Source organism: Anabrus simplex, chromosome 7, assembly GCF_040414725.1.
Source record: "Anabrus simplex isolate iqAnaSimp1 chromosome 7, ASM4041472v1, whole genome shotgun sequence".
Taxonomy (NCBI): Eukaryota; Metazoa; Arthropoda; class Insecta; order Orthoptera; family Tettigoniidae; genus Anabrus; species Anabrus simplex.
The window spans coordinates 195,205,480-195,232,622 of NC_090271.1; the positions used below are offsets into that span (position 1 = coordinate 195,205,480).

Below are 27,143 nucleotides of genomic sequence, written 5' to 3' on the forward strand. Positions count from 1 at the left end.
TCTACACCTGGCCTGTATGCTTAACTGCATCTTAACAGTTCCATTATTTTATGGTGATACAACTACCACTTTGACTATTTTATTAAGGTACTTCCAAGTTCATACATCTTCTCGAGATGAATTGCTCCTTCCTCTGGCATATCCATAAAACTTACCGAACTTGGGAGAGTAGTAACATATAATGTTTAACGGTGTACAATTGTTATTTACCTACAGTTCGCTCAATCTTCATGAAGGTAGTTGGGTAAGGTGTGGAATATATTAACTTGTGATCTTTGAAACTGCTCGTAAGTTTGAAATTCTAATGAACTTTCATTATGAACTTGATTCAGTCGTGTGCTAGTACCTGTGACGGGCGCGTTTAATAACTTTCAAAACTATTTGTTTCAATTCAAGGTATATCGATTTCATTGAAACTTGATGTTAGGAATCGATACTGGCAGATAATTTTCTTACTCAATTCTTTCATGGGACTTGATAACCGAATAGCATCGTCACTGGCTTCTCCCCTAAGGGCTACGGTATTTTTTTTTTAATGTTATTTGTTCGGGGCTTCGACCCATGTGGATCTTTTGCTCCTGCTGGCACCATATTGTATGAACCTGCATGTAATTTGATTGGCGGTAGTGTGGAATGTTGTTTGTGAGGAAAGGAAGATTAAGGACATCACAAACACTCTGTCCCGGCCGGGAATCGAACCCGGGGCCGCCGGGAGACAGGCGGACGCGTTGCCTCCTACACCGCGAGGCCGGACAGGGGTTACGGTTAGAATCGCGGCCAATGCATGTAGGATTTTAAAAGGACAAGTCACGTCTCTGTGATTCAAATTTCTAGTAAAATCAGATATGACTATGATTACGGTATCAGCTGTTTCAGAAACCTGAAGGATTGTTTTTTTCTGCTCATTTAATACGAGAACGGCTTAGCTCAAAATCAGCCTGTTTTGGATTATGTATACCATTTTATTGGTTCTTGCATGCACTTTTAATTGGTATACATAACTCCAGCTTTTGAGTTATGGAGTTGTTGTTAACTAGCGATGTATCAAATTCTCGGACTTTAGCAGCGCGATAGCGCACAAGTCTTGGCGACCGCTGTCATAAACTATCCTAACATTGCTAAATCTATAAGTGAGCGGTAGTGTGTCAGCTTTTTGATCTCAAAATCGCGGGTTCAAACAGAAAGAAGTCCATTTGTCACTTCGCTTCGTATGTTGTACGATCTTGAAGCATAAAAGATCTGTGGTGTTACATCAATAAAACTCAGCAGTAGGCTATGCCGCCAAATAATGTTCTAGCTTCTATACTATCTGGTAGAGTGGAACAGAATATCAAAATTGACACTCACCAATCTACCAGATTAAAGAGCCTCCTCAGCATAACTGAGTCCATATTAATATTATTATTATTATTATTATTATTATTATTATTTCGTATAGGCCAGCTAAGGACCACGACATTGAACTATTACATTTTGGAATGGGCTTTGATGTTTGCCCAGTAGTTGCGCATCCTCAGGCTGTGTTGCTCCTTCCTCTCCTTTGTCCAAAGGGCGCCAGTCTTCTTCGTTGGTAGTCTGTCCTCGAACTCCTTATGTTTAAGTATCTTCCTGAGTGTTGTCCGATCCTTTAAGTTTCCTTCTGTTATTCCCAGTTCCTGTAGATCTTTATCCACTTCTATCAACCCTGGTGACGTGGTCTTCCTCTTTTGCCAGTAGCTGAGAATCCGGTTGGTCAACCTGGTCGGATGCCTCCTATAGACGTGCCCATAAAATGCTAGGCGTCTCTTCCTTGCTACATTCGTTATTCTTTCACAGTACTTGTAGAGCTCTTGGTTAGGCCGTCTTCTATAACTGTCACCTTCCTTGACTGGCCCCAGTATCTTCCTCATTATCTTTCTTTCCCGGATTTCAAGTTTTTCCATAAGTCCCTTCCTGTTGAGTGTTAGACATTCTGAAGCATATAAGGCTTCAGGGCGGATAACTGTCCGGTAGTGCTTCATCTTAGTATTACGAGAGAGGCACTTTTTATTATATGTATTCTTCGTCAGTTGGTAGGCCATTTCAAGCCTGTTAACTCGAGTTGACAAAGCTGTTCCTTCAGTGAGATTAGATTCCAACCATTCTCCCAAGTACTTAAACCTGTTGGTTTTCCTGATCTCTCCCTGTTCCAGATGCAACGTACAAGGAGATTCACCGATGTTCGTGATGAATTGTGTTTTTTGAAGAGACACATGTAGCCCAACCTTTGCTGCTTGTTGTCTGAGAACATTTAGTTGTTTCACTGAAGTTTCTATTGAATTAGATATAATGGCCAGGTCATCGACAAACGCCAGACAGTCAACACTGAGCTCATTGCGCTTATGTCCCAGATAAATAAATTATTTCTGGCTCCTTGGCTGAATGATTAGCATAATGCTCTTCGGTTCAGAGGGACCCGGGTTCGATTCCCGAGCGGGTCGGAGGTTTTAACCTTAAATGGTTAATTTTCTTGGCTCGGAGACTGGGTATTTGTACTGCCCCCAATATTATTGCAACTCACACACCCCAGACAATAGGCTACTATCCTCCACCACGGTAACACGAAGTGTCCTACGCACGACAGATACCACACACCCTTTTCGGAAGGTCTTCTTTAGAAGGGCTGCACCAGGCTAGAAATAGCCACACGAAATTATTATTATCATTCTAATACTCAATAGTACCTCAATTACTATATTTTAGATAAGTACTATTTAAACGCCGGCCCCGTAGTGTAGGGCCTCTTACCCGGGGGCCCCGGGTTAGATGCCCGGCAAAATCAGGAATTTTTACCTGGATCTGAGGGCTGGTTCGAGGTCTACTCAGCCTACGTGATTACAGTTGAGGAGCTATCTGACGGTGAGATGGCGGCTCCGGTCTAGAAAGCCAAGAATAACGGCCGAGAGGATTCGTAGTGCTGACTACACGACACCTCGTAATCTGCACACCGTCGGGCTGAGCAGCGATCGCTTGGTAGGCCATGGCCCTTCGGCGCTGTTGCGCCTTAGGGTTCGTTTTTACTATTTCTGAACTGTTAATGCTATACAGTAAAATCTTATTCTCATGATGCAGTCTATATGTTCTACAAAAACACTAGTTTAATGTTTTCAATGGCAGTTGTAGAGTTTCTGCAATCGGTATTAGTATGAAAGCTATCTCCGATAACTAACTGCCAAAATTTACCTTTACAGAATATAATTGACTTCCTGTATCATCGTACTTCCTGTAACGCCCGAAATAGCCTAAAGTACTTTTGTAAACGGGCCTCGTAGACGTCATATTGTATTTACATTTTACCTTGTGATAAGTGGTATTAATGGCTCTTTAATAGCAGTCGTGAGTAGAAGCGAGTGATACTGAAGCAACAAATACGGGAGCATAAGACGAAGCCGATCTAGAGCAGATAGCTTGATCATTATCTCTCCAACCTTCTAAGTTTAGAATCTTCAACAATACCGGGCTGAGTGGCTCAGACGGTTGAGGCGCTGGCCTTCTGGCACCAACTTGGCAGGTTCGAACCTAGCTCAGTCCGGTGGTATTTGAAGGTACTCAAATTCGTCATTCTCATGTCTGTAAATTTACTGCACGTAAAAGAACCCCTGCGGGACCAAATTTTGGCACCTTGGTGGCTCCGAAAATCGTAAAAGGTAGTGGGACGTAAAGCTATTATTATTATTATTATTATTATTATTATTATTATTATTATTATTATTACCGAGGTTTGGTGGATATGCAGAGGTGAAAGAAGGTGCGGGCTGGAATGGGTCTAACTACAAGTCCGAAAGATGAATTTAAAAATTTAAATAAAGGTTATATTTTCAACAGACAACAAAATTTAACAACTTTTCACTGGGTGAAATAACAATGAAAATTCAGGTACGATAGTATTTTTACAAACGAAAGCACAAGTTAAGAGGTCTTCACAAATTCTGTGCTTCGAGCCCCAAGTTACAATTCCTGAGCCCTCAGCTCACAACCACAAATTGCTAAAGGGCAGAAAACCCCTCATTACATGGAGCACTTGCTCCCCACTTTTAACCTCAAGCCTGCCAGAGGCACCTTCCAAAATACCAGAAAGAGCTGAGCTACTCTCGATTTTTCAAGCCATATAAAGGCATTACCTAGACTTCAGAATTCACTGCCGTCAAGGCACAACTTACAAAAATAAACAGGGGTATCTCGTACCCAATCTACTGGGCCTTCGTGGAAAAAGAACAAATTAATTAAATGGCCCCAAAATACCAAGATGAATGGAGGTGTGAACTTGCACTCCTACATGAAGCTTGTTAAAACCTAAGTGGCGCTAGGTCGATAAGCAAGGGCTATTTCCAAACTCTGGAGGTGACACGTATACAGAATAAATTTAACACATTAAGAAGGAATAGAAGAACGGTTACAAAAACGTAGTCACATCAAATACAAGATGAAGGGGAGCTCGAGAGGGTAAGGCACTCTCCGATTTACAGTTAAAGTTATATGAAAATTTTACAAATACCGGAAAGATTTTACACGTTTCAATGGATTGTTTACATATTAAAGGTTTCGGACCTGCCCCGAGGGTTAAACTGCTGAGCTAGCAAGAAATAAAGATGTTAAACGGCCATTACCTTGTTGAAGAACGGCCGCCTGAAGAAAGAGGCGCTTCCCGCCCTCTGCTATGCTTCTATACACTAAGCAAGATGTTGTTGAAGTGGTGAAGAGCCGATTTTTTTTTTTTTACTACGGGGGGGGCCCCCGTAGCCCGCTCCCCCACCGTGACCATCGACTCAATCTACATGGCCTCCGACATGCTATTAATTTCTAAGAAGAAAAGAGATAGCTGGGTAGAGTGGGAAGTGATACAAGGAGTATCTCCGGTTTCCGAGTCAGACTCGCTACCACGGCAAGTTTGTGTTGGTTGGATAGTGTTAAGGTGTGGTATTGAAGGGTCAGGGAAAAACCACATAGGCAGAAAGAAGAAAGAGCCTACATGTAAAACCTGACATCTTTTGATAGCACATGCAAGGATGTGGGCTGGAAAAAGACCAGAGGTTGTGTTAGTTACGAACAGGTAACATGCACAAAACATAAACCAATTCCTCGCCATTCCATCGTCTGGGGATCAGTCCATCTGGGCTCTGCTGTGGCTTAGCGCGGTCCTTGCCGGCTGCGAAGCCATGCGTCGAGTACCACTAGGGCCTGTCGCACGGCTCCACCTCCTTGGGGTACCTCGTACCCAGTCTCCGATCCCGGAGAATGAGGCCAAGCCCGCCGAGGCGGGGGGCTCCTGGAAGGGGGTGGGTCATGGCGCCAGGACTCCTTCCTCTCTGCCCGCGCCATGGCCCGGTAGATAGGGCAACTGCGATGGGAGGCCGGGTGACCCCCCGAGCAGTTGGCGCACACCGGCGCCTCCGTAAGTGTTGCGCAGGCCGTGTAGTGGTGATCACCACCACAGCGGTTGCACCTCACCTCGAGCCCACACCTGACCTGACGGTGGCCCCACCTCAGACAGCGGAAACACTGCAAGAGCTGCTGAGGGGGACGTTTTACTCTCACCTGACTGCCGCTACCCGCTGAGGTCCTCTCTTGATTGGTTCCTCGGTCGGCTGCTGTCTTGGGAGCAGTCTTGGGTTGCGGCTGGGCGGTCCTCTCCTGGTGAGCCAGCGTCGTCTTCTGCTTCCTGGTGCGGCGGCGTCGTCTTCTTCTTCCCTGGGGCTGCTTCTCGGCTGGGGAGGAGGCCTCGTCCTGGAGGCCCTCCTCCCGACCTGGTGACCCCGGGGTGATTGGTGGTTCTGCTGCGTTGCCATCTGCTTCTTCCTCCTGGCTGACGGCGGCGGCGTCGGTCAGTGCTAACACTCGACTGCGTTCCCTGTCCTGTGGGGCGCACATTGAGGTCTGCATCTCGAACGACATGTTGGCTGGCAGGACCTGGACGGCGGCCTCAGCACGCCAAGGGGCGTCCTTGTCCACTGCCGTGCTGCCATCCACCATCACGGGTGCTCTCCTGGTTTGCGTCCGGGTTACAGGCCCCTCCTGGTAGGCCTGCGTCTGCGACCACTTCGCCTTGGTAGGTGGTCGACGATCCTGGTTGGCGGCCTTGTTGGTCTGCGTGTACTTCGTAAAGTACCGCTTTCTAACTGGGGTCGCGCCGTCGCGGCGCTCGGGGGCGCCGCCGTCGTCCTCGGTCCTTGGCTCCGTCTGCGTGGCTGTCTCGTGGTAGCCCGAGACGTTCAGGTGCTCCCCGAGTCCTGGTAGCCGGGAAACCTTGAACTGCTGGGACGCGCGCTCCTCGTAGACCTTGAAGCTGGCTGCGTCGTTAGGACGAATGATGATCGCCCAGGTAGCAACCACAATGCCGATGATCGGCAGGAGTGGCTCTCCGATGTACTTCGCAGTCGCATTCAGGTTGTCGAATACGTGGAGCGTCCCCTGGTGGTCGTCCTCCCCCAGCCGGTTGAACACCACCAGCCCCGGGCGTTCATAGCTGGGGGGATCCATCGTGTCGATCGCGTCTAGTAGCCTCCCGACGGCTCCCTCGTAGTCGTAGTCGACCAATCTCACTGGTAGGGTCGGCTTCTCCATCCTGGTCCTCCTGTAAGAAATCCTGAAACAGAAGAAAGAGCGAGCACTGAAAAGTGCTACAGCTCAGACAATGCTCCTTCGAAAATATACTAATAAGTACAAGTGTCTGGCTGATACTTGAAAAGTACAGAGCGCCTGGCAAGGAGAGAGAGAGCGCAGCGAGAGGCACGTAGGATGTCCTTTCACTACGACAGCCAGCTCGTCCTTGTCGTGAAGGGCCGAGAAAATCAGCAGTTTTTTTTAAACCCTCGTGGAAGCTTCGAGACCTTTCATGAATAATTAAGACACACCCACTCCACTTTATTGGGTAGCTAAAAGTTATACATCAACATCGAAGAAGAAAGAGCTTATTGGTCAAAAATTAATTAAAGAAATTCGGGAAAGGCTGAGTTCAAAACTGGCGGAAAGAAAGATTAATATTGCCAACCCAAAAAAATGAAAAAAAAAATAGTAAAGACAAACTTTCGAATACACCGAGCTCGATAGCTGCAGTCGCTTAAGTGCGGCCAGTATCCAGTATTCGGGAGATAGTAGGTTCGAATCCCACTGTCGGCAGCCCTGAAGATGGTTTTCCGTGGTTTCCCAATTTCACACCAGGCAAATGCTGGGGCTGTATCTTAATTAAGGCCACGGCCACTTCCTTCCCACTCCTAGCCCTTTCCTGTCTCATCGTCGCCATAAGACATATCTGTGTCGGTGCGACGTAAAGCCAATAGCAAATGAAAAAAAAAAACTTTCGAATACAAAATTTCTTCAAAAAGTTCCTTCCCTTCGCACCAGGGTGCATGACCATAGTTTTTTAGTAGAGACATCTGTCAGAGAAGGTCCACACTTCTTGATCAACCAAAAAAACAAAAACAAATCGAAATACACACAGTTCTGAGGAACTGTTGAATTAATTCAGTTGTTAAAGTTCAGAGTTTCAGCTGTAGAGGAGTAATTTAAGGCGGAAAATTCAAATGTGCGGCGTATAGGTGTACCAACCGGTACAATTATTATTATTATTATTATTATTATTATTATTATTATTATTATTATTATTATTATTATTATTATTATTATTATTATTATTGTTAATACTGTAGTAAGCTTTCCAAAATATTACAGCAAAATCCAACCTATGAGGTTTGTTTAAACAATTTTCTTTTCGTAGAAATCATCACTGACAAGTTATTTTCATATTTTTCAAATTATTATTTGCAGCCAATTTAGTCTTATAAATAAGTAACCTCTTCAGTTCTATAATATCCTTTGTGACGTATTTTTGACAGAAATGTAAGAGAAATTCATGACTATTTTCCCATTATAATACATGTGAAACACTGAAATAAGAATATTGAAGTACATGACAAACTAATGAAAATTGTAACGAATGCCAGCAAGTCAATCTTAGAGTACCTCTGTTTATAATAAATTATATTCGTAGACCTATGAAATAATAATAATAATAATAATAATAATAATAATAATAATAATAATAATAATAATAATAATAATGTTACTGGTTTTACGTTCCATTAACTACTTTCACTGTTTGCGAAGACGTCGAAGTACCGGAATGTCGTTCCGTAGGAGTTCTTTCATGAGCCACTAAATCTACAGACACAAGACTGACTTATTTGAGCACCTTCAAATACCACTGGACTGAGCCAGGATCGAACCTACCAATTTGAGGTCAGAAGACCACACCAAGATGTTTCCGTTAACTTTGTTAATAAACACTGTTACCCAACAATGTTCATGAACATTTTTGACTGTTAATAAGCAAAATAGCGTGTTCGTTAACTTTTAGAGCATATTTATAAACAAAATATCTTTAACTTTCGTGAATGAAACTTTTCATTAACTTTTCATGTTTTCATTAATATTTCGGTTCGCACATGCGCAAGGACGCAATTATACCTTGCAAATTCGTAGCACGGAATACGTTGCTTCCTTATTTCTTCTAAAAATTGACTATCAAATCGCAAGCGAAAGTTCTTATATACAGTACTTTTAATTCTGTATGATATTCTTTTAGCTGTGTTCTGATGTAGTTTCATTTCCAGCTTCGCTCTTTGCTGAATAACCTAACCTTCCTTAATCACTTGTATGTCAACAAAATAATACTATTCCAACTAGGTTAAATGAAGATTCAATTTCGTACCTTACCGATTCCTTGATAATGTTGGAAAAATCTTCAAACACCTCAGGCACAATAATTGAAATTGCTTTCTTGTTAATCTAGACAAATATGTAAGTGAAATGTCCAAGTCACCGATTGCTAGGAATCTTAAAGTTTTACCTATGAAAAATAGCCTATCATTAGCGGAGCCGGCTTTTCGATAATTTGTAACATTTCTTGCAATTTCAGGCCCAATTATTGTCAACACGAACTGAAAGTCATTTGGGAACATTCTCAAGAAAATTTTGAAAGCCTGCTGAATCATGAATTAAAAGTTCTGACATAAGGGTTCTTTCCAAACTTAATTTAATTCTAAACGCCTTTCCAATATTTTTATTTTGCCACACTTTGCGTCTATTTCCTTCTTCCTGACCTTATGCATCGTAACTTTACAAACAACTTTTCTGGTGTGGACATAATGTTGAAGAAGTCTGTTAACAAAAGTTTATTAACTGTGTTGAGAAATATTTTCAAAAACATTGTTATTTAACTTTTGTGTGGACCAGCCATTACACTCTTACCTACAGTACTTCAGTTCCCTCTACATGTAAGCTGATTATTTATTTGGTAATTGAAAATGTTACAGTATGAAGCTTTTATAACCAGCAACCATCAGCTGATATTCGTAAATTGTTTTTGTAGCACAATATTATAAATTGTTAGGTTACCCGTGACACATTTAAAAGGTTATATAAAATACATTGTTACGAGTGAAATTTAAATTACAGTACATGGAAATCACACTCCTTCATCCAACGTCCTCGTTAAAACATATTTAAATGTGGGCTTTATCAGTTCCTTCGCTCTTCCCACACACTGGTGGGATTGTAGGTACGAATTATCGCGCTCATGTGGACTAGAACCTGTTTCACGACTAGATGCCCTTTCCGAAGCGAACACTCTGTGAAGGAATGTGTTCATTGTTGCGTGTTTCTGTGGTGGTTTGTTGTCTGGTGTGCTGTTTGTATTATGAAGAGGTGTATATTGAGACAAACACAAATACCCACCGAGTTCGATAGCTGCAGTCGTTTAAGTGCGGGCAGTGTCCAGTATTCGGGAGATAGTAGGTTCGAACCCCACTGTCGGCAGCCCTGAAAATGGTTTTCCGTGGTTTCCCATTTTCACACCAGGCAAATGCTGGGGCTGTACCTTAATTAAGGCCACGGCCGCTTCCTTCCCACTCCTAGCCCATTCCTGTCCTATCGTCGCCATAAGACCTATCTGTGTCGGTGCGACGTAAAGCAACTAGCAAAAAAAAAACCACAAATACCCCGTCCCAGCGGCAGAGAAATTAACCAGATGCGGATAAAAGGGCATGAATTGAAGTGAGGATCCTATAAACCGAAGGCCCTGACATTGACCATCCGTCCAAGGAACCGGACCGCCTTTAGTAGTTAATGATCAAAGTTAAAGTGAGAAAAGTGAAAGCCTATGTTAAAGTTAAATAAGTGTAGGTAAATACACCGGGTGAAGTTTCACAAAGCACTTCGTTTGGCCTACAAATCTCGCCAATGAAGGGTACAGTAATGTTACCCCGTTGTCCCCTCCAGACACTGTTCGACACGCCATTACGAAGGAAGACTGGTAAACGTTCCAAGAGATGGGAGCCAGTCTAGGTAAACAGGCATGCGAGGTCCTTAACGCTTGCTTTCATGAATCAAAACATCGGGTACTCACCAGAGCCTAACTATCACAGATCATTAACCCTTAATATTTTCCATCCCACGCCCAAGTTAACTCGGAACTCATCACATTTTCCACCGTCCCAGCTACAAGTTAAGCAGGATTTCAAATGTCACACTCTATCCCAGTCCCGAGTTTAGTCTGACGCTGCAGTTGCGTTGTTCAACAAGACGTGTTATCATTTGACAGTGCCCTGTGATTATTATTATTATTATTATTATTATTATTATTATTATTAATAATTATTAATTATTAATAATAATAATAATATTACCGTATGGCCTCCGAAGAGGCCTGATTCAGGTCTTTCGAGTTTTCGTTCATAGATGACCTGAGCGTCTGTGAGGATAGGGGGCCTTAATTACGATGAAATCTAATACTAAAGAAGGCACAAACACCCAGTCCTCAAGTCGGAAGAATTAACTAATGAAGGTTAAAATCTCCGACACGGCCGGGATAGACCTGGGATTCCTTGTGCAAAGGCCAGCATGCTAACCATTTAGCCACGGAGATGGGTAGTGCCCTGTAAAAGCGATAGGCGATTCTACGGGTATTCATTACTTTAAAATATTTTTACCATAATTCTCTGCCTTGTGTTTAACGTTGACTGCTGTCTTGTCTTCCTACACGTCTCTCTACCCAGACGTAATGAAAGCATAATGGAGGATGATATTTTGGATATTGTCACGAATGATAAGTATGATTTAAAAAAGTCTTATTGCAGCCAATGGCCATATATATAAAGTGTTTAGTGACACAATGAACCATACAGATTTACAGGTACTTGTGCACATATTCAATCTGTGCTTAGTTCAGTCAGAGAGCATGGTATCTGTCACACTGCCGATAACACCATATAGGCTTACATATACACTGTGTATCCGGTAGATGATTCTTCTTGAGTTGGCAAACCTTATGATGAAATCCATGTATGGCAAAACGAGTTACAGTTACTGCGTGTCTCAGTTTGTATCCACTATTTGTCCACTCTGTCATTGTTAGAGCATCAGCGACATAGAAGTCGTCCCGTATTTCTACTGCTTCATTTCATTTAAGACTTCCCCATAGCCCGTTGTGTAGGGAAGCTTTACCTGAGATAGTAGGTTTTGAATAAAGAACGTCTCTTTTGCCATTTCATATACAGTAGAATTCCATTAGTCCGGCATCAAACAGTCCGGAACGCCCGATGGTCCGGCACCATTCTAGAATACTTTTTTTTACGTTTTTGTCAGTTAAAGCGCACAGCGCGGTTCGAAACCACCCGGAAGTGTCCACTACGCGTCTGCTATTGTTAGACAAAATCGGCATTGTTGGCTGTCACCACACACAGGTTCAGTTCATTGAGGAAACCGAAGAAAAGAGAATCAGCTCTGCAGAAGCCGCAGAGTCCCTAAATAAATTCTTCACTTTTCCTGAGTGTAATACTAATTATAATGCCATTGAACTTATTGATTTACATATCATCAGAAATAAATTTTATGCCAAGCGACGACGATCTCGAAAACAAAAAGATATTCGAGATGCTTTTAAGTCACCCAAAATATTGTACATGTATGTAAACTGAATGTGTTGAATAAAAATTTGGTGCTGCCGTAATTTTGAGCTAAATTTATTAAACTTATGATTCAGCTGATCAACATTTTACTGCAAAACGCCGTGTTACAGCTGTTTTCGCTGTACGCCTTAACCTATATCGTAGTAAGAGATACCGCCCGATAGTCCGGCATTTTCGGTAATCCGGCACCGGGCCGGTCCCGAACGTGCCGGACTATCGGACTTCTACTGTATCGAACTTGACGGAGCGAATTTGGACACACCCAACACTCGTTTCAAGTGAGTTGTCTTGTCCAGTTCCTTCAAGTCCATAGTAACTACAAGGGTTATTTTTATCTTGAATAAAGTCATAGCTGTTTTTAGAGAAATCTGGTTTATGTATCTAATGTCGTTAATTGCCATTAATCCAACAATGCTTCTATCTTTAATATGAACTGCAAATACCGTTGCATGTGACTGTAAGGCAACTCCCAAATACTTACATTTGTTGACTATGTTTATGTTTGAGTAATCACATGTTTAAGATTTTTTTTTTTTTTTTACCTGAGAGTCTACCTCCTCTTCTGAATACCATAGCTACAGTCTTGTTTTCGTTTAGTTGATTCTTTGGATCATTTCGTTATCCTTTCCAATGGTTCTTCCAGTTAGTCTCGGTTCTGAGAAAATAACACAATGTCATCTGCATAAATTAATATCTTGACTTGGTCTGTGACACAGGCCTTCACTACATCATAGGTTCCAATACTGAATAATAGTGGACTGATGGGGTCACCTTGGAGTACTCCTACAGTTTGCAGAACAGGTTTCAAAGTTGACAAGTTATCGTATGTACATACATAATTGTCTGATAAGGTATATCTAAGTGGTCTTAAGATGTAATGTTCTCAGACGATATTTTCTATTTTAGTCAATATGATGCTCCTATTGAGTCAAATGCTTTTGCGAAGTCTATAAATACAGCATAGAGCTTCCTCTTTTGTTTTTATGACGAAGGAAGTGATTTTGCAGTGAATTAATCCGTGGAAACTGATTACACAGTTGTTCAGTTCCGGAGAAAAAGGGAAGAAGTAACAGTTATTACTCTTTTCCTTCCGTGGTTGTTCAATAACTTTGAAAATATTGGTAATATGTTTTCAACTACTTAGCTCATTTCAGCCATTGCTAAAGCATTCAGAAAAACCCGGAATGTGTATGCATAAGGATGAACAAAACATGGTACTGAAAAGGTTAAATGCATTATATTTTATTCTGACAATTTGATAATATTTCTTTGAATTCTTCAATGGGTCATGATTTATGTCGGTTGGTTAAAGAGCGTAGGGAAATGTTTGTATGTTGCATATATCCAATTTTTATAACCGTTAGGTTCTTCAGTCTCGGCAGTGGATAAAAATTCGTTTCACAATCGGTATTTTATTCTATACAATAAGTACACAGACAAGTACCTTCTCTTTCCTTTCCACTTTTTGGCTGCAAATAAATTCGACACATGGTTTGTGTTTATTCACTGATAAAACTGCCCTACATGAACCCATAATTAGGCCTAATCCTGTTATTTCAATGGTTCTCTCACTTTAAGAACACTGTGGAAATCTTTGTAACACTTTTTTTTTTTTTTGCTAGAAACCAATGTGAACCTACTGCATCCAGCAAACATGCATCGGATTCATTTGGTATTCCAATTAGGCTTGCGATTGGTTGAGTCTCGAGCCTTCCAGAAATGCCATTTAGCGAGCGAAACGAATTCCAAACTTCAAGATAAAACTGAACATCCACAGTGCAGACAATCGCTGAATACTTCATAAAGTATAATGATCACTCATAATTATTCACGAGAATATTGTCAAAGAATCGGGGAGTGTGGTTTCTAAAAAAAGCTCATCGGACAAAAATTAATCATCATCATCATCATCATCATCTGTTTACCCTCCAGGGTCGGCTTTACCCTCGGACACAGCGAGGGATCCCACCTCTACCGCCAGGGCAGTGTCCTGGAGCTTCAGACTCTTGGTCGGGGATACAACTGGGGAGAATGACAAGTACCTCGCCCAGGCGGCCTCACCTGCTATGCTGAACAGGGGCCTTGTGGAGGGATGGGAAGATTGGAAGGGATAGGCAAGGAAGAGGGAAGGAAGCGGCCGTGGCCTTATGTTAGGTACCATCCCGGCATTCGCCTGGAGGAGAAGTGGGAAACCACGGAAAACCACTTCGAGGATGGCTGAGGTGGGATTCGAACCCACCTCTACTCAGTTGACCTCCCGAGGCTGAGTGGACCCCGTTCCAGCCCTCATACCACTTTTCAAATTTCGTGGCAGAGCCGGGAATCGAACCCGGGCCTCCGGGGGTGGCAGCTAATCACGCTAACCACTACACCACAGAGGCGGACAAAAATTAATCATACCTGGATAAATCATTACAAGCATGATTTAATACCCTGTAACTTCGCCCCTGGACTTGATAACCGCGTGGATTCTGTTAAGAAGTGAGTCCACAAGGTTGTGCAGGTATGTCGCATCCAGGTTAAACCACTCGCTGAGGAATTGATCGCGCAATTCCACCAAATTGCTTATGCTTATCTCTGCGTTTTACCCGCTGTTCCAACCCATTCCAGCGATTTTCAATGGGCTTGAAGTCAGGTGATTCTGCAGGCCATTCGAGATGTACTAGGGTGGGGGAGTGTCATAAAATCAGTCACATATGCGTCCAATCCGAGGAGCTTTGCTGTTGTCATCTTGAAAAATCGATTTATCAATAGCATACCCATCATGCAGATATTGACTGAAAGGCAACACCTTATCGTCCAGAATGTTTAAATAAACATGCTGGTTCATGTTGGTGGTCACCCAAAGTGAACGGGTCCAATCCATGATACGACAAACACCCCCGAAAAAGCACAGACCCATCTCCGGCTTGAACCTGATCTTGCACACTTCCAGGGTGAAATGATTGATTTGACCTTCGGTGTACTCGACGACGTGCGTCATTGGAATATAGGCAAAACGTGAATCGGCAGACCAAATTTCGTTCCGCCAGTCAGCTACTGTCCACGTTCAATGATTTCTAGCTCATTGTGCCTGAAAAATCACCTCTCAATCAGGATCTTTATGTGCCTGTGTGAACAAGAGCCTCTTGCAAGGTGATGGACTTCAAATGTTCATTGTATGCAGTTCCCGTCGCAGTGTTCTCTGGCTAACAAGTTGGGGTGGACCTTCATTCAATGACTGCAGCACTTTCTGTCGGGTTTGAAAGTGATTTTGGTCCACAGGCCGTAAAACGCGTCTCCGGTCCCTCTCAGTCAGGATCTTTTTTCCGACCACAATTCTGACGTCGTGTTTCGTGGCCATGTGTAGTAAGTACACCACTGCTTGTAGACACGTTGAACAGTCCGCTGCGGAAAACCAACAAATGCAATAACTTCACACACCGTATGGCCATAGGCACGGCCAAGCACGATTGCCCCTTTTTACCACTCTGTCACATCCTTACACCTACCCATGTTGACATACACCGTCCGCTTGAAACACCGATTTCTCACTGATCGCTAGTGGTGGGATCGAGCCGACCCGATACGCACCGAGATTCGAGCCTGTTCGAAGCAAGCTCGAGCAGTTACATGACCGAAGGCGAAGTCTAACTCGGGCTACAGGGCGAACATGCAGATAAGCAAATAACATATGAAGTGAAGCATCGTTCACCGTTCTCCTATGATACTGATAACGAAGGTGCGTGCTGTCATATATTATTACATTCAGTCATTGACGTATATCTTATAGCAAAGCAAAGTCACCTCCGTACAGGCCATGAAGGCCCTTGGAGGAGTGGAAGGTAAAGGCTTCCACCATTGTTAACCTCGGCACGTGATGCGGTAGAGTGGTTAGCTCTACGCCCGGCCGCCTTTGCCCCCAGGAATTAACCTGGTACTCATTTTTGGTGTAGGCTGAGTGAAACTCAGGGCCATATGCACCTCCGGAAGTGGAAATCTCTTTTCTTAAATTTTACGACTTCCTGGCGGGGATTCAAACCCACGTCCTTCCGGGCGAACCGAGCACGCCTTTACCGCCTCGGCCAGGGCAGCCCCTGACGTATATCTTATGGGCAATTGCCCATAAAATTAGCTATGGTCTTTACGTCGCACCGACACAGATAGGTCTTATGGCGACGATGGGATAGGAAAGGCCTAGGAGTTGGAAGGAAGCGGCCGTGGCCTTAATTAAGGTACAGCCCCAGCATTTGCCTGGTGTGAAAATGGGAAACCACGGAAAACCATCTTCAGGGCTGCCGATAGTGGGATTCGAACCTACTATCTCCAGGATGCAAGCTCACAGCCATGCGCCTCTACGCGCCCATAAAATTAGAAGGCTTAGCTTATGATAATATGCTATGAAAAGGACAAAGCATGTACCGGTATCCGTAATTCCGTAATATTCTCCGCATATTACAGGAAGTGTTTCCTCCCAAGGCAGTGTTTGTGAATCTTGTAACAACCGCACGTTTGACGCAAAATTGTGAATACGGTAATATTATTCGTACAATGTCATGCTTTGGACGGCTAAGACAGCTGTGTAACGCCGCAGGCGAGGATCTGCTTCGTCCTCAATGTTGGGGGGTTTGAATACACTCCTTGGGAAGAATGACCTTTTTGCTCGTAAGGAAGAATTTGAGTAAGAAACGATTGACATCTCATCAATCGTGTACACAAATACATTTATAAATATTATTATGGAGCAATGTTACTGTCTAATTGCATGAAATATATATACGAAAATCAAAAGTGACTCGAGATTTCAAGCTGTATCCTTTACCAAGGTTCAGGTCAATCCGTCCAGTAGTTTTCGAGCTCATCCGGAACAGATAAAACAGACACCATCTCATGGTGTAAAAAATTCTGACCCTGCCGGCAATCGAACCCGGGGCCCCTTTGATCAAAGACCTACACGCTAACCATTTAGTCATGGAACCGACCGGCAAATGTGCCAACAGCTGAAGACAAAATATCATACATTTTTAGTCTTATATATAACCACTCAAATATGTAACTATTTTGACACGTGTAATCGTTTCAATTTTCTGAATTTATTATAAGGCCCAGGCAACACATTTTAGTAGACAATTGGTTTATTCTGATGGAGGAATTTGTAACGAATCATCGCACAAACACAAATTTTGACTGTCTCCAATATACAGATATGGGTCGAAGTTATATTATGTACAACAAAAGACACGGACGTAAAAGTAAACAAAGGACGAACCCGTACTGTCAAGCATAATACTCTTACACGTCCTTCTCAAGTTTTCTGGGTATTCGTAAGAGCAAGGCGCTAGGTGGCGGCGCGCACAAGAGCTCGAACGCTGAAGTCATCTGTTCGAGCAGCTCGAGCCGGGCTCAAGCTCATCCCTACTGATCGCTACTGTCTTATGCTCACGTAGAGGCAGTGCGCGTGCACTCGTTCGTTGCGCCATCTGTGCAGGCTTAACGATGAATCTGTGCGTGCGCACTGGGGTGACTAACTTTTTGTCCGACGAGCTTACTTACTTTTCGTCAGTAGCACTTTGAGTTATTTTGCATTCTACGGAATCTTCGCTGTCACTTCGAAGTGGTATCTAAAAAAGTAACCTGTTCTTTTGCTTCTATTTTTCAGTACTGTATCTGGCGAGATCAACATGGCCGACTCGCCCATCCCCGACCGACTGCCCTTGGGTATTCAACCTGCGTCTCTGCCCATGGGTAAATACGAACTACGCTTTGAGTGCATCGAGATGGGTGATGAATTCAGAGAAACGGCCAGCCGGGAACTAAGAGAAATACCCGATGTCGTCAAAGATGCTATGGATGAGTTCAGAGATCTTCTCAAAGGTAAGAATAGGACTTACATACTTTCATTTACGAGCAATTACAGTGAATCTTAAGTTTCTATTACAACCACTTGAACAAGTTCGCCTCCGTAGCGTAACGGTTAGCGTTGTTAGTTGCCGTCCTCGGAGGTCTGGGTTCATTTCTGAGTACTGTCAGAGATTTAAGAATGACAGGAAGACTGGTATGTGGTTAAAAATGTACAAGCAGCTCCCTCCATTGGGAGTGTGACTGAATAGCACAACATCGGAACGAGGGCACGAGTTTGCTTGAACAAGAAGTAAACGAAGTTTAAGTTTAAAAAAAAGTCTAGCGGGACTGTCAGGGTTACGATCGCTAGTTTCGACGTAGAGTACTTACTGCGTATAGGTGTTGTCGAAATAAGTATCTAGTCAGTGTGGGTTTGATTTTATATTGACGGCATTTTCTTTGTAAATTTTAAGCAACTTTACACATCTGCAAGACAGTCGATATACAGCAAATCTGTGATATGAGAAGCAAGATGCGTTTAGTAAGAGATAATAATCTTGTTGGTTTTGCGTCCCACTAACTACTTTTGACGGGTTTCGGAGAGGCCGAGGTGCCGGAATTTTGTGCCGCAGGAGTTCCTTTACGTGCCAGTAAATCTACCGACATGAGACTGACGTATTTGAGCATCTCCAAATACTATCGCAGTAAGCCAGAATGGAACCTGCCAAGTTGGGGTCAGAACATTGCCTGAACCGTCTGAGTCTGCCGTATAGTAAAACATTATTAAGCGCGAAAGTTAAATCTAAGCTTTCAGAGTCACGGGGGCTTCGATGGGTAGATCGAAATATATTACAATGAAGTTCGTAAGTTCAGATTTCATGAATGGGGCAATAGACGTGCTTGGCTGGGGCTTCAGAAGCGCAGAACTCCTTAAGTAGCCTCGGCCGCCTTAGCTATGAGACGTCGGCGTTAAACCTTTCGACACTCCACGTTGGTATTCTGACAATTCTCTATCCTCTCCTGCCTTTGAAACCAATTATAACCGAGCGAATTGGCCGTGCGGTTAGAGTCGCGCAGCTGTGGGCTTGCATTCGAGAGATAGTGAGTTCGAACCCCACTGTCGGCAGCCCTGAAGTACAACGTACGGAAACAATTTATTGGCTGGCGGTTAGAGTCGACTGGATAAGGTATCCTGGTCTAAACAGTCATGAATCGAAGTAAATGACTAAACCAAGAGATGAAACTGGATCTCCTGCTTAGTCTACATTTTTTTCATTCTACAAAATGAATAATAAGTCTATACTGAATAAAAATCCACAGCCTGTTTCCAGTCAATCGAGCAGGTCAGGAATGGAATGAATGAAGCCCCCATCCAGCGGCTGTGCCGACTGCCGAAGCCTGTCGTACTCGTCTGGGGGCAATGATTAATGACTGACAGATGAAATGAAATGATACTGGAGTGTTGCTGAATGAAAGATGGCAGGTAAAACCAGAGTACCCGCAGAACATTCTGTCCCGCCTTCTCTTTGTCCAGCACAAATCTGGCATGGAGTGACCGGGAGTTGAATCACGGAACCTAGCGGTGAAAGGCCGGCGCGTAGCCGTCTGACGCACGAAGGTTCATAGGTCTATTCTGAATAGTTATATTATTTGAATGCTCTCCATGCTTGAGTGGAATGTCATCTGACTCACGGACCTTAATTTGGACGATCATAAGGTATCCTGGTCTAAACAGTCATGAATTCAATTCCGTTCTTGCGAATAAGGGTGCTATAATATCCTGAAATGGAACCCTTGGAAGAATCACCTAACACACCGACTCAGGTTAACACCGATGAAGTTGTTAACACCAAAGCCTGTCCACATTGTGGTAAACTCTATAAAAGGGAAGCTAGGAGAGAGCATCCGCATTAGGCGACCTCATCCACAAGGACATAGACCTGCATTGTTAGCTAAGCAGCCCGAATGGAAATCAGCGAGAAGTGGTCGTGCACCCCTTTCATATGATACTAATATCTTGCTTCCAGGTAATGTTAACGAAAATATTAACACGCCAGACATAACGAATCACAGTACGTTGATCCAAAATCAAAACACACAGACATACAAAGAACGATGCAAAAATTTAAGTTGGAATTCCAGAATATCGGTGATTACGATGACTTCTGTAATCACGTCAAAGAATTCATGGAATTCTTATCCAAAGCCGTGCGTCAGCTTCTCGGTCCAAAACACCCTGCAGTTAAATTTTATGAGATACGGCAGAGAAAAAGTTACTTAACAATCAACGTAAATTTACGCAATCTAGGAAGGGCGACCAACAGAGATAGAATAAAGCGCCGTGAGAAGTATGAATACCAAAAAACTCAATTCCTATACTACAACCAGAGACGAAAAGCAGTACATTCAGCTAATTTCTCCTTGTGTACATCATGTGGTTGAGTGGATGATGCCTCGGTTCTAATTTTGGGGTCTATTAAGAACAGGAGCAGGAGGCACCATTTCTCACACATTTCACAACTTTTGTAAGAAATTTAATTTGGATAGCCAATTTATTAAGGACATTGAGTTAGCATCCCTGAAAGGATCGTTAGCAATAGTAAAACATAATGTATACTCTTAGCTGTATATTTGTCCTATAAGGAATTCCTCGTGGATTTCAAAATTATTGACTGATACGATTTTTATTAAGTAATAAGTAGGCTTTAATATGGTATTCCAATCATTTATAGAATATTTTATACGAGCCTTGTAGTTATTAATCAACTTTTCATGTAAGCTTTGCCTCTTTGGCAGCCTCCAAATAGGGGAGCAGAAATAAATGTATTTCTCTCTTTCTAGGCCTAGAATGCTAAGGATTGGAGGGGTGGGTTGGGCTTCGAAGTATAAAATTTCAAGTCCTCGGCTGTAAAGAAAGAAGTTACAACATGTCCGTTTCTACGAGAACTTCGAAAATGTCTCATCGTGGTTACGGGAGTATAATTTTGAATAATAGTGATGAAACAATTTGACAGGACTATGACCGTCATGCCTTTCACGTCTGTCCGGTACGGAGTGAGTGGATGGTAGAGTAAATCTAAGCCAATAGCCAAGCGAGCTTAGTGCATGCCACTGTCTACTACGGTACATCCTTGACATGTTGTGGAGCAGGAGAACTGTCCCCACTTAGTGGAACAATAGGCAGTGGCCTTAATAATTTTTCTGTTTGGGTGGGTGAGGGATCAGTCCTGTTAAAGTTATTTTTATTTGCCTGAATTTCCAAGAATTTTCTCAAACTTCAGCCACCATAACTAACGTTAAATTACTCCTTAAATTGCTGCTAAATATGAAGCCAGTCCATTTACAGTTTATTTCTGATTCGTCACTCATAGCATGCCGGAAGCTCCGGACTTAATTGTCGATATAGAAACGACAAACGACTTCGAGTTAGTTGCCTACAGAACAACTTTCAACGCAAAATTCGATCAGTACAAAGCGACTTTGATTTAGCTGGCAAGAAAGAAAAAAGTTCTAAAGTGAGATTTTGTTACAATTAATGTTGTAAGATTTAAAAAAACATTAATAATTAACAGTCCACCTCCGTGGTTTAGTGGTTAGAGTGGTTAGTGTGATTAGTTGCCACCCCCGGAGCCCCGGGTTCGATTCCCGGTATGCCACTAAATTTGAAAATTGGTACGAGGGCTTGAACGGGGTCCACTCAGCCTCGGGAGGTCAGCTGAGTAGAGGGGGGTTCGATTCCCACCTCAGCTATCCTCGATGTGGTTTTTCCGTGCTTCCCCACTTTTTCTCCAGGCAAATGCCGGGTTGGTACCTAACTTAAGGCCACGGCCTCTTCCTTCCCTCTTCTTTGTCTATCCCTTTCAATCTTCCCATCCCTCCATAATGCCCCTGTTCAGCATAGCAGGTAAGGCGACCTGGGCGAGATACTAGTCCTCCTTTCCAGTTGTTGTATCCCCGACCCAAAGTCTCACGATCCAGGACACTGCCCTTGAGGCGACATAGGTGGGATCCCTCGCTGAGTCCGAGGGATAAACCCCCCCTGGACCGATAACGGATTAAGAAAGAAAGAAAGAAAGAAAGAAAGAAAGAAAGAAGATAATATGATATAAGATATGATGTGATGTGATATGATATATTATTATTATTATTATTATTATTATTATTATTATTATTATTATTATTATTATTATTATCTCAGTTGATGCTAGGTTCGTGTAAGCGATGCTACAGTATTATTAATGACCTTGTACGAAAGTACAAGAAGATAGTTAATGTAGTAACATTAAGCCAGCGAAATGTCTTGTGTATGTTATCCAGTTTTGCTGCTGATACTAAGATAGGAGGTTTGTCTTGTAAGGAAAATGGAATACCGTTGTCTACTTCCTTTCCTGAATGACTAGCAGTATTTAGACATACTTTAAACTACTCGATAAAGGACTGAAAACAAATGTTTGTTCATTCCCTCCATTCAATGCAAATTCTGTATTGGAGATCCAGGCCAGTAATTTACATAGCCTTCTTAACATATAGTACACGAGTGAAGTACATTGTCACTCAAGAAATGTACCACAAGAGAAGGTATTGTGTGCTAACCTTATCTTGAATAATAAACGGTTACCGTTACTATAATTCAATATTTTGTGATATTTGACCACTTAGCTACTCTCTGCATAGGTGAAACTAATCAAACTCCATAATCAATTTTTATTACATGTGGTATTTAATCGTTCTGCATAGGTATATGCAATATCAGATTACTGTTGACAAGAGAGAAAAAATAAACATCAGACAAAAATGTTGTTACTTGTACATATGAATACAAGGCAAAAGCAGTTGCTTACTGATGACGCGATTTGAAGTCGATATCCTATAAATCCTTCTGTAACTATACAAGTGAGCAGTTTTCTAATAAAAAAGAGCTGAAACAGAGAGACACACACACATTAAAAAACAATTGTTCACAAACCCTGCAATATTTGTTATACTGAATCCTTTATTAAGAATTAAATTGGCAGTTGATTAAGAGAAGAACTGAGCAAAAGCACACGAATTGAAATTAATAAACTACCAGGCGAGTTGGCCGTGCGGTTAGGGGCACGCAGCTGTGAGCTTGCATCTGGGAGATGGGGGGTTCGAGCCCCACTGTCGGCAGCCCTGAAGATGGTTTTCCGTGGTTTCCCATTTTCGCACCAGGCAAATGCTGGGGCTGTACCTCAATTAAGGTTACGGCCGTTTCCTTCCCACTCCTAGGCCTTCCGGTCCTGTCCTCGCCATAAGACCTGTGTCGGTGCGACGTAAAACAAATTGTGATATGGAATTAATAAACTTATTAACACGAACACTCATTGATCATGTTCAGATTCTTCTCTTGGTGAAAGTAAAATGTCTCGAGGAAGTTGACTTTTAATCCAGCGTGGAAGTGTTGGCAGTTTTCCAAGGGCGAAGAACACAGCACGAGACACTTTTTGTCTATAATCATTAAAATGATCATCTCTCAATCAAGACGTGTAGTCAGCCTGAATTTTCTCGGGGAAAAAGTAGAGGATGAAACACGCTACAAAAAAATTAAAAAAAATAAAAAAATCATTAAGAGGTGTTATGTCCGTTGTCGAGAGTTGCGTAATAAGCATAAATTCATGTGCTCGTCCCAAGGTGGTGCAGCTCCTTTTTAGCCGCACTGCCAGTGAAGGTGAGCTGAGCTGCATGTTTCTTTTTAACCACATACCAGCACTACTGCCAATCTTAAATTTCTGACGGTACCAGGAATCGAACACGGCCCTCTGAGTATGAGAGCTAATAGTGCTAACAGTTACGATACGCAGGTAGACAGTTGCACAATTAAATTCTTGAAAAATAGGAATGGCGATGATGATATCCCTGGATTTTGCCTCGTTTTACGACCGGACACCCGTCCTAACGCCAACCCTATATGGAGGGATGTATTCAGTATTGCGCGTTTCTTTAGTAGCTGGTAGTGTAATGGGAATGTATTAATATGAAAAAATATCCAGTCTCCAAGCCATAGGAACTAACCATAAGCCTTCAGAACCGAAGGCTGGTACATTGACCAGGGAGCCACCGAGCGGAATAATAATAATAATAATAATAATAATAATAATAATAATAATAATAATAATAATAATAATAATAATAATAATAATATAATACTTGTTCAACATTCGTTCTGTTAACGGTCTGAAAGAATATGAAGTGTCGCATTTCTGTCCTTCTGGAGTTCTTTAACGTGTCAGAAACCACTCACGTGGAGTTATTGCATTTAAATATCCTCAAATGTCGCCATTGATGCTTTCACGGCCCGTACTTATATACATGATATAGGCTTTTGGGCTTATGTCGTGTCAAGAAAATAAGGTGAAATTCTATACGTTTCGCAGAGAACTTGCTCTGCATCTTCAGAAGAACATCTCGACTGTTCACGAAAAATGGCTTCTCAAACGGATGCTATATTTTCCACTAGAGCAACCGATTAAAGTTCAAGTCCATGTGGCAGTGACTGCTTCAGTTAAGATAACCACCGGGCGAGTTGGCCGTGCGCGTAGAGGCGCGCGGCTGTGAGCTTGCATCCGGGAGATAGTAGGTTCGAATCCCACTATCGGCAGCCCTGAAGATGGTTTTCCGTGGTTTCCCATTTTCACACCAGGCAAATGCTGGGGCTGTACCTTAATTAAGGCCACGGCCGCTTCCTTCCAACTCCTAGGCCTTTCCTATCCCATCGTCGCCATAAGACCTATCTGTGTCGGTGCGACGTAAAGCCCCTAGCAAAAAAAAAAAAAAAAAAAGTTAAGATAACCAAAACTTTACTCCAAAGCGTTTTCTAAATTTAATTTACTAAGTACTATGTGTCGTAAGCCAACGGCCGTAGCCGTGCTGAAACACCGGATCCCGTGAGATCTCCGAAGTTAAGCAACATTGGGCGTGGTCAGGAGTTGGATGGGTTGCCACGTGCTGTTGATGGGGGGGTAAGGGAATGGAGGAGCGGAAAGGAACTGGCCACCCTACCGCACGTAAACTCCGGCTCAGGAACACCTCTGCGGAGGTTCGGACCTGCCTTCGGGCAGAATAACCTTTACCTTACCTATGTGTCGTAACTATTGCCGGCTTTAAGAAACGCCGTAAATCTAACAACATATAATTTTCATATTTAAGTAGTAATCGAGATTGATGACATTTGACGATAGACATGATATATGATTGAAAAAGTTGAAGAGTTTGTAACGTCTTGGTCCTGTGAAAGAAAACATAGAAACTCAGAATAAATGTTCACGAGATTAAGGAGGCATGGAATAAAACAGGAAGAATGAAAAACAAGCGAACAAGAGAGCACGCATGTGTATTCTTTAATAAATAGAATGTTTGTGTATTTAACATTGGTTATGTTTAATTATAAATACATTTAAAAATCAAACGTGCATCAAGTTAAGAGTGTCCTCATTTTAGATATTCCTCCTCCTCCTCCTCCTCCCCATATGCATTGCCATGTGTACCATTTCTCATTGTAAAAACCTTTCGGCTACTGTATAACTGGCAGCAGGTTTCGAAGTTAAGCGATTTTGAAGAGCGAGATGGTAGATGTTAACTGTCTAGACACATTAATCAGACGCATGTGTAATCTGTTTGTGTGGATGTACACCCGTTGGTCCTGTTTCCTGATACGCGGTGAGGCGAAATTAAATTTGTTATGTTTTTCGGCCGGGTGCCCTTCCTGACGCCAACCTCGGTTGAAGAGCTAATGAAGAGGAAATGAATGAGGGTGAATGAAGTTGGGTAAGAAGGTGAAAGGAATCGGCTGTGGCCTATGAATAAGAACTGTCCCAGTATTTGCCTGGAAGTGAAAATGGGAAACCACAGAAAACAACTATCAGGACAGCCGACGATTGGGCTCGAACGCCACTCTTATCCCGAACGCAGATCTTGACTCCATAGCCGCAGCGCGGTAACACGCGCGGCCTCTCCGCTCGGTTGAAATCTGTCTTGGTTTATTACTATAAAGTCGGGTCGGCGAAAAAATACGTAGAGAATTTCTACTTCTTTACTTATTTAATCACCACACTTACATGTATTATTCTTTGATCACGTTATCATCTATGATCTATTCTCAGAAGTGCAACGTTTAATTGAGACTAATGTGAAAGCAAGGATTAGCATCTGCATCATAACTATCCTTTTACTCAGGTCAGCTGTATTGGCTATCATTTGGATACTTGCGGGAACTCTTAAGTATTGTTCACTTGAAATGTACAGTGGTGTCCAGAAACTCTCACTATATCCAAACGCCATACACTCGCAAGGGGAGAAATACACTGACTGACAGAGCAAATGCAACACCAAGAAGGAGTGGTTCGAAAGGGATGAAAGTTGGGGAAAAAACAGAGACGGCACGGACGAATAATTGATGTTTATTTCAAACCGATATGCAGGTTACACAATGCGCACGGCATCGACTCAGTAGGATGTAGGACCACCGCGAGCGGCTATGCACGCAGAAACACGTCGAGGTACAGAGTCAATAAGAGTGCGGATGGTGTCCTGAGGGATGGTTCTCCATTCTCTGTCAACCATTTGCCACAGTTGGTCGTCCGTACGAGGCTGGGGCAGAGTTTGCAAACGGCGTCCAATGAGATCCCACACGTGTTCGATTGGTGAGAGATCCGGAGAGTACGCTGGCCACGGAAGCATCTGTACACCTCGTAGAGCCTGTTGGGAGATGCGAGCAGTGTGTGGGCGGGCATTATCCTGCTGAAACAGAGCATTGGGCAGCCGCTGAAGGTACGGGAGTGCCACCGGCCGCAGCACATGCTGCACGTAGCGGTGGGCATTTAACGTGCCTTGAATACGCACTAGAGGTGACGTGGAATCATACGCAGTAGCTCCCCAAACCGAATGCCGCGTTGTCTAGCGGTAGGGCGCTCCACAGTTACTGCCGGATTTGACCTTTCTCCACGCCGACGCCACACTCGTCTGCGGTGACTATCACTGACAGAACAGAAGCGTGACTCATCGGAGAACACGACGTTCCGTCATTCCCTCATCCAAGTCGCTTTAGCCCGGCACCATGCCAGGCGTGCACGTGTATGCTGTGGAGTCAATGGTAGTCTTCTGAGCGGACGCCGGGAGTGCAGGCCTCCTTCAACCAATCGATGGGAAATTGTTCTGGTCGATATTGGAACCAGGGTGTCTTGCACATGCTGAAGAATGGCGGTTGACGTGGCGTGCGGGGCTGCCACCGCTTGGCGGCGGATGCGCCGATCCTCGCGTGCTGACGTCACTCGGGCTGCGCCTGGACCCCTCGCACGTGCCACATGTCCCTGCGCCAACCATCTT

At 43.2% G+C, this 27,143-nt stretch overlaps 1 protein-coding gene across 2 annotated transcripts in view; it reads left to right on the top strand.

Moving 5' to 3' along the window:
* LOC136877457 (alpha-tocopherol transfer protein-like) overlaps positions 1 to 27,143 on the top strand; it is a 307,632-nt gene that overhangs the window by 92,101 nt on the left and 188,388 nt on the right. For both annotated transcript variants that reach the window (XM_067151512.2, XM_068228651.1), the window contains exon 2: positions 17,620 to 17,834. In XM_067151512.2, coding sequence (XP_067007613.1) covers positions 17,642 to 17,834 — 193 coding nt within the window. In that variant the 5' untranslated portion in view covers positions 17,620 to 17,641. The remainder of the gene's footprint in view (positions 1 to 17,619; positions 17,835 to 27,143) is intronic.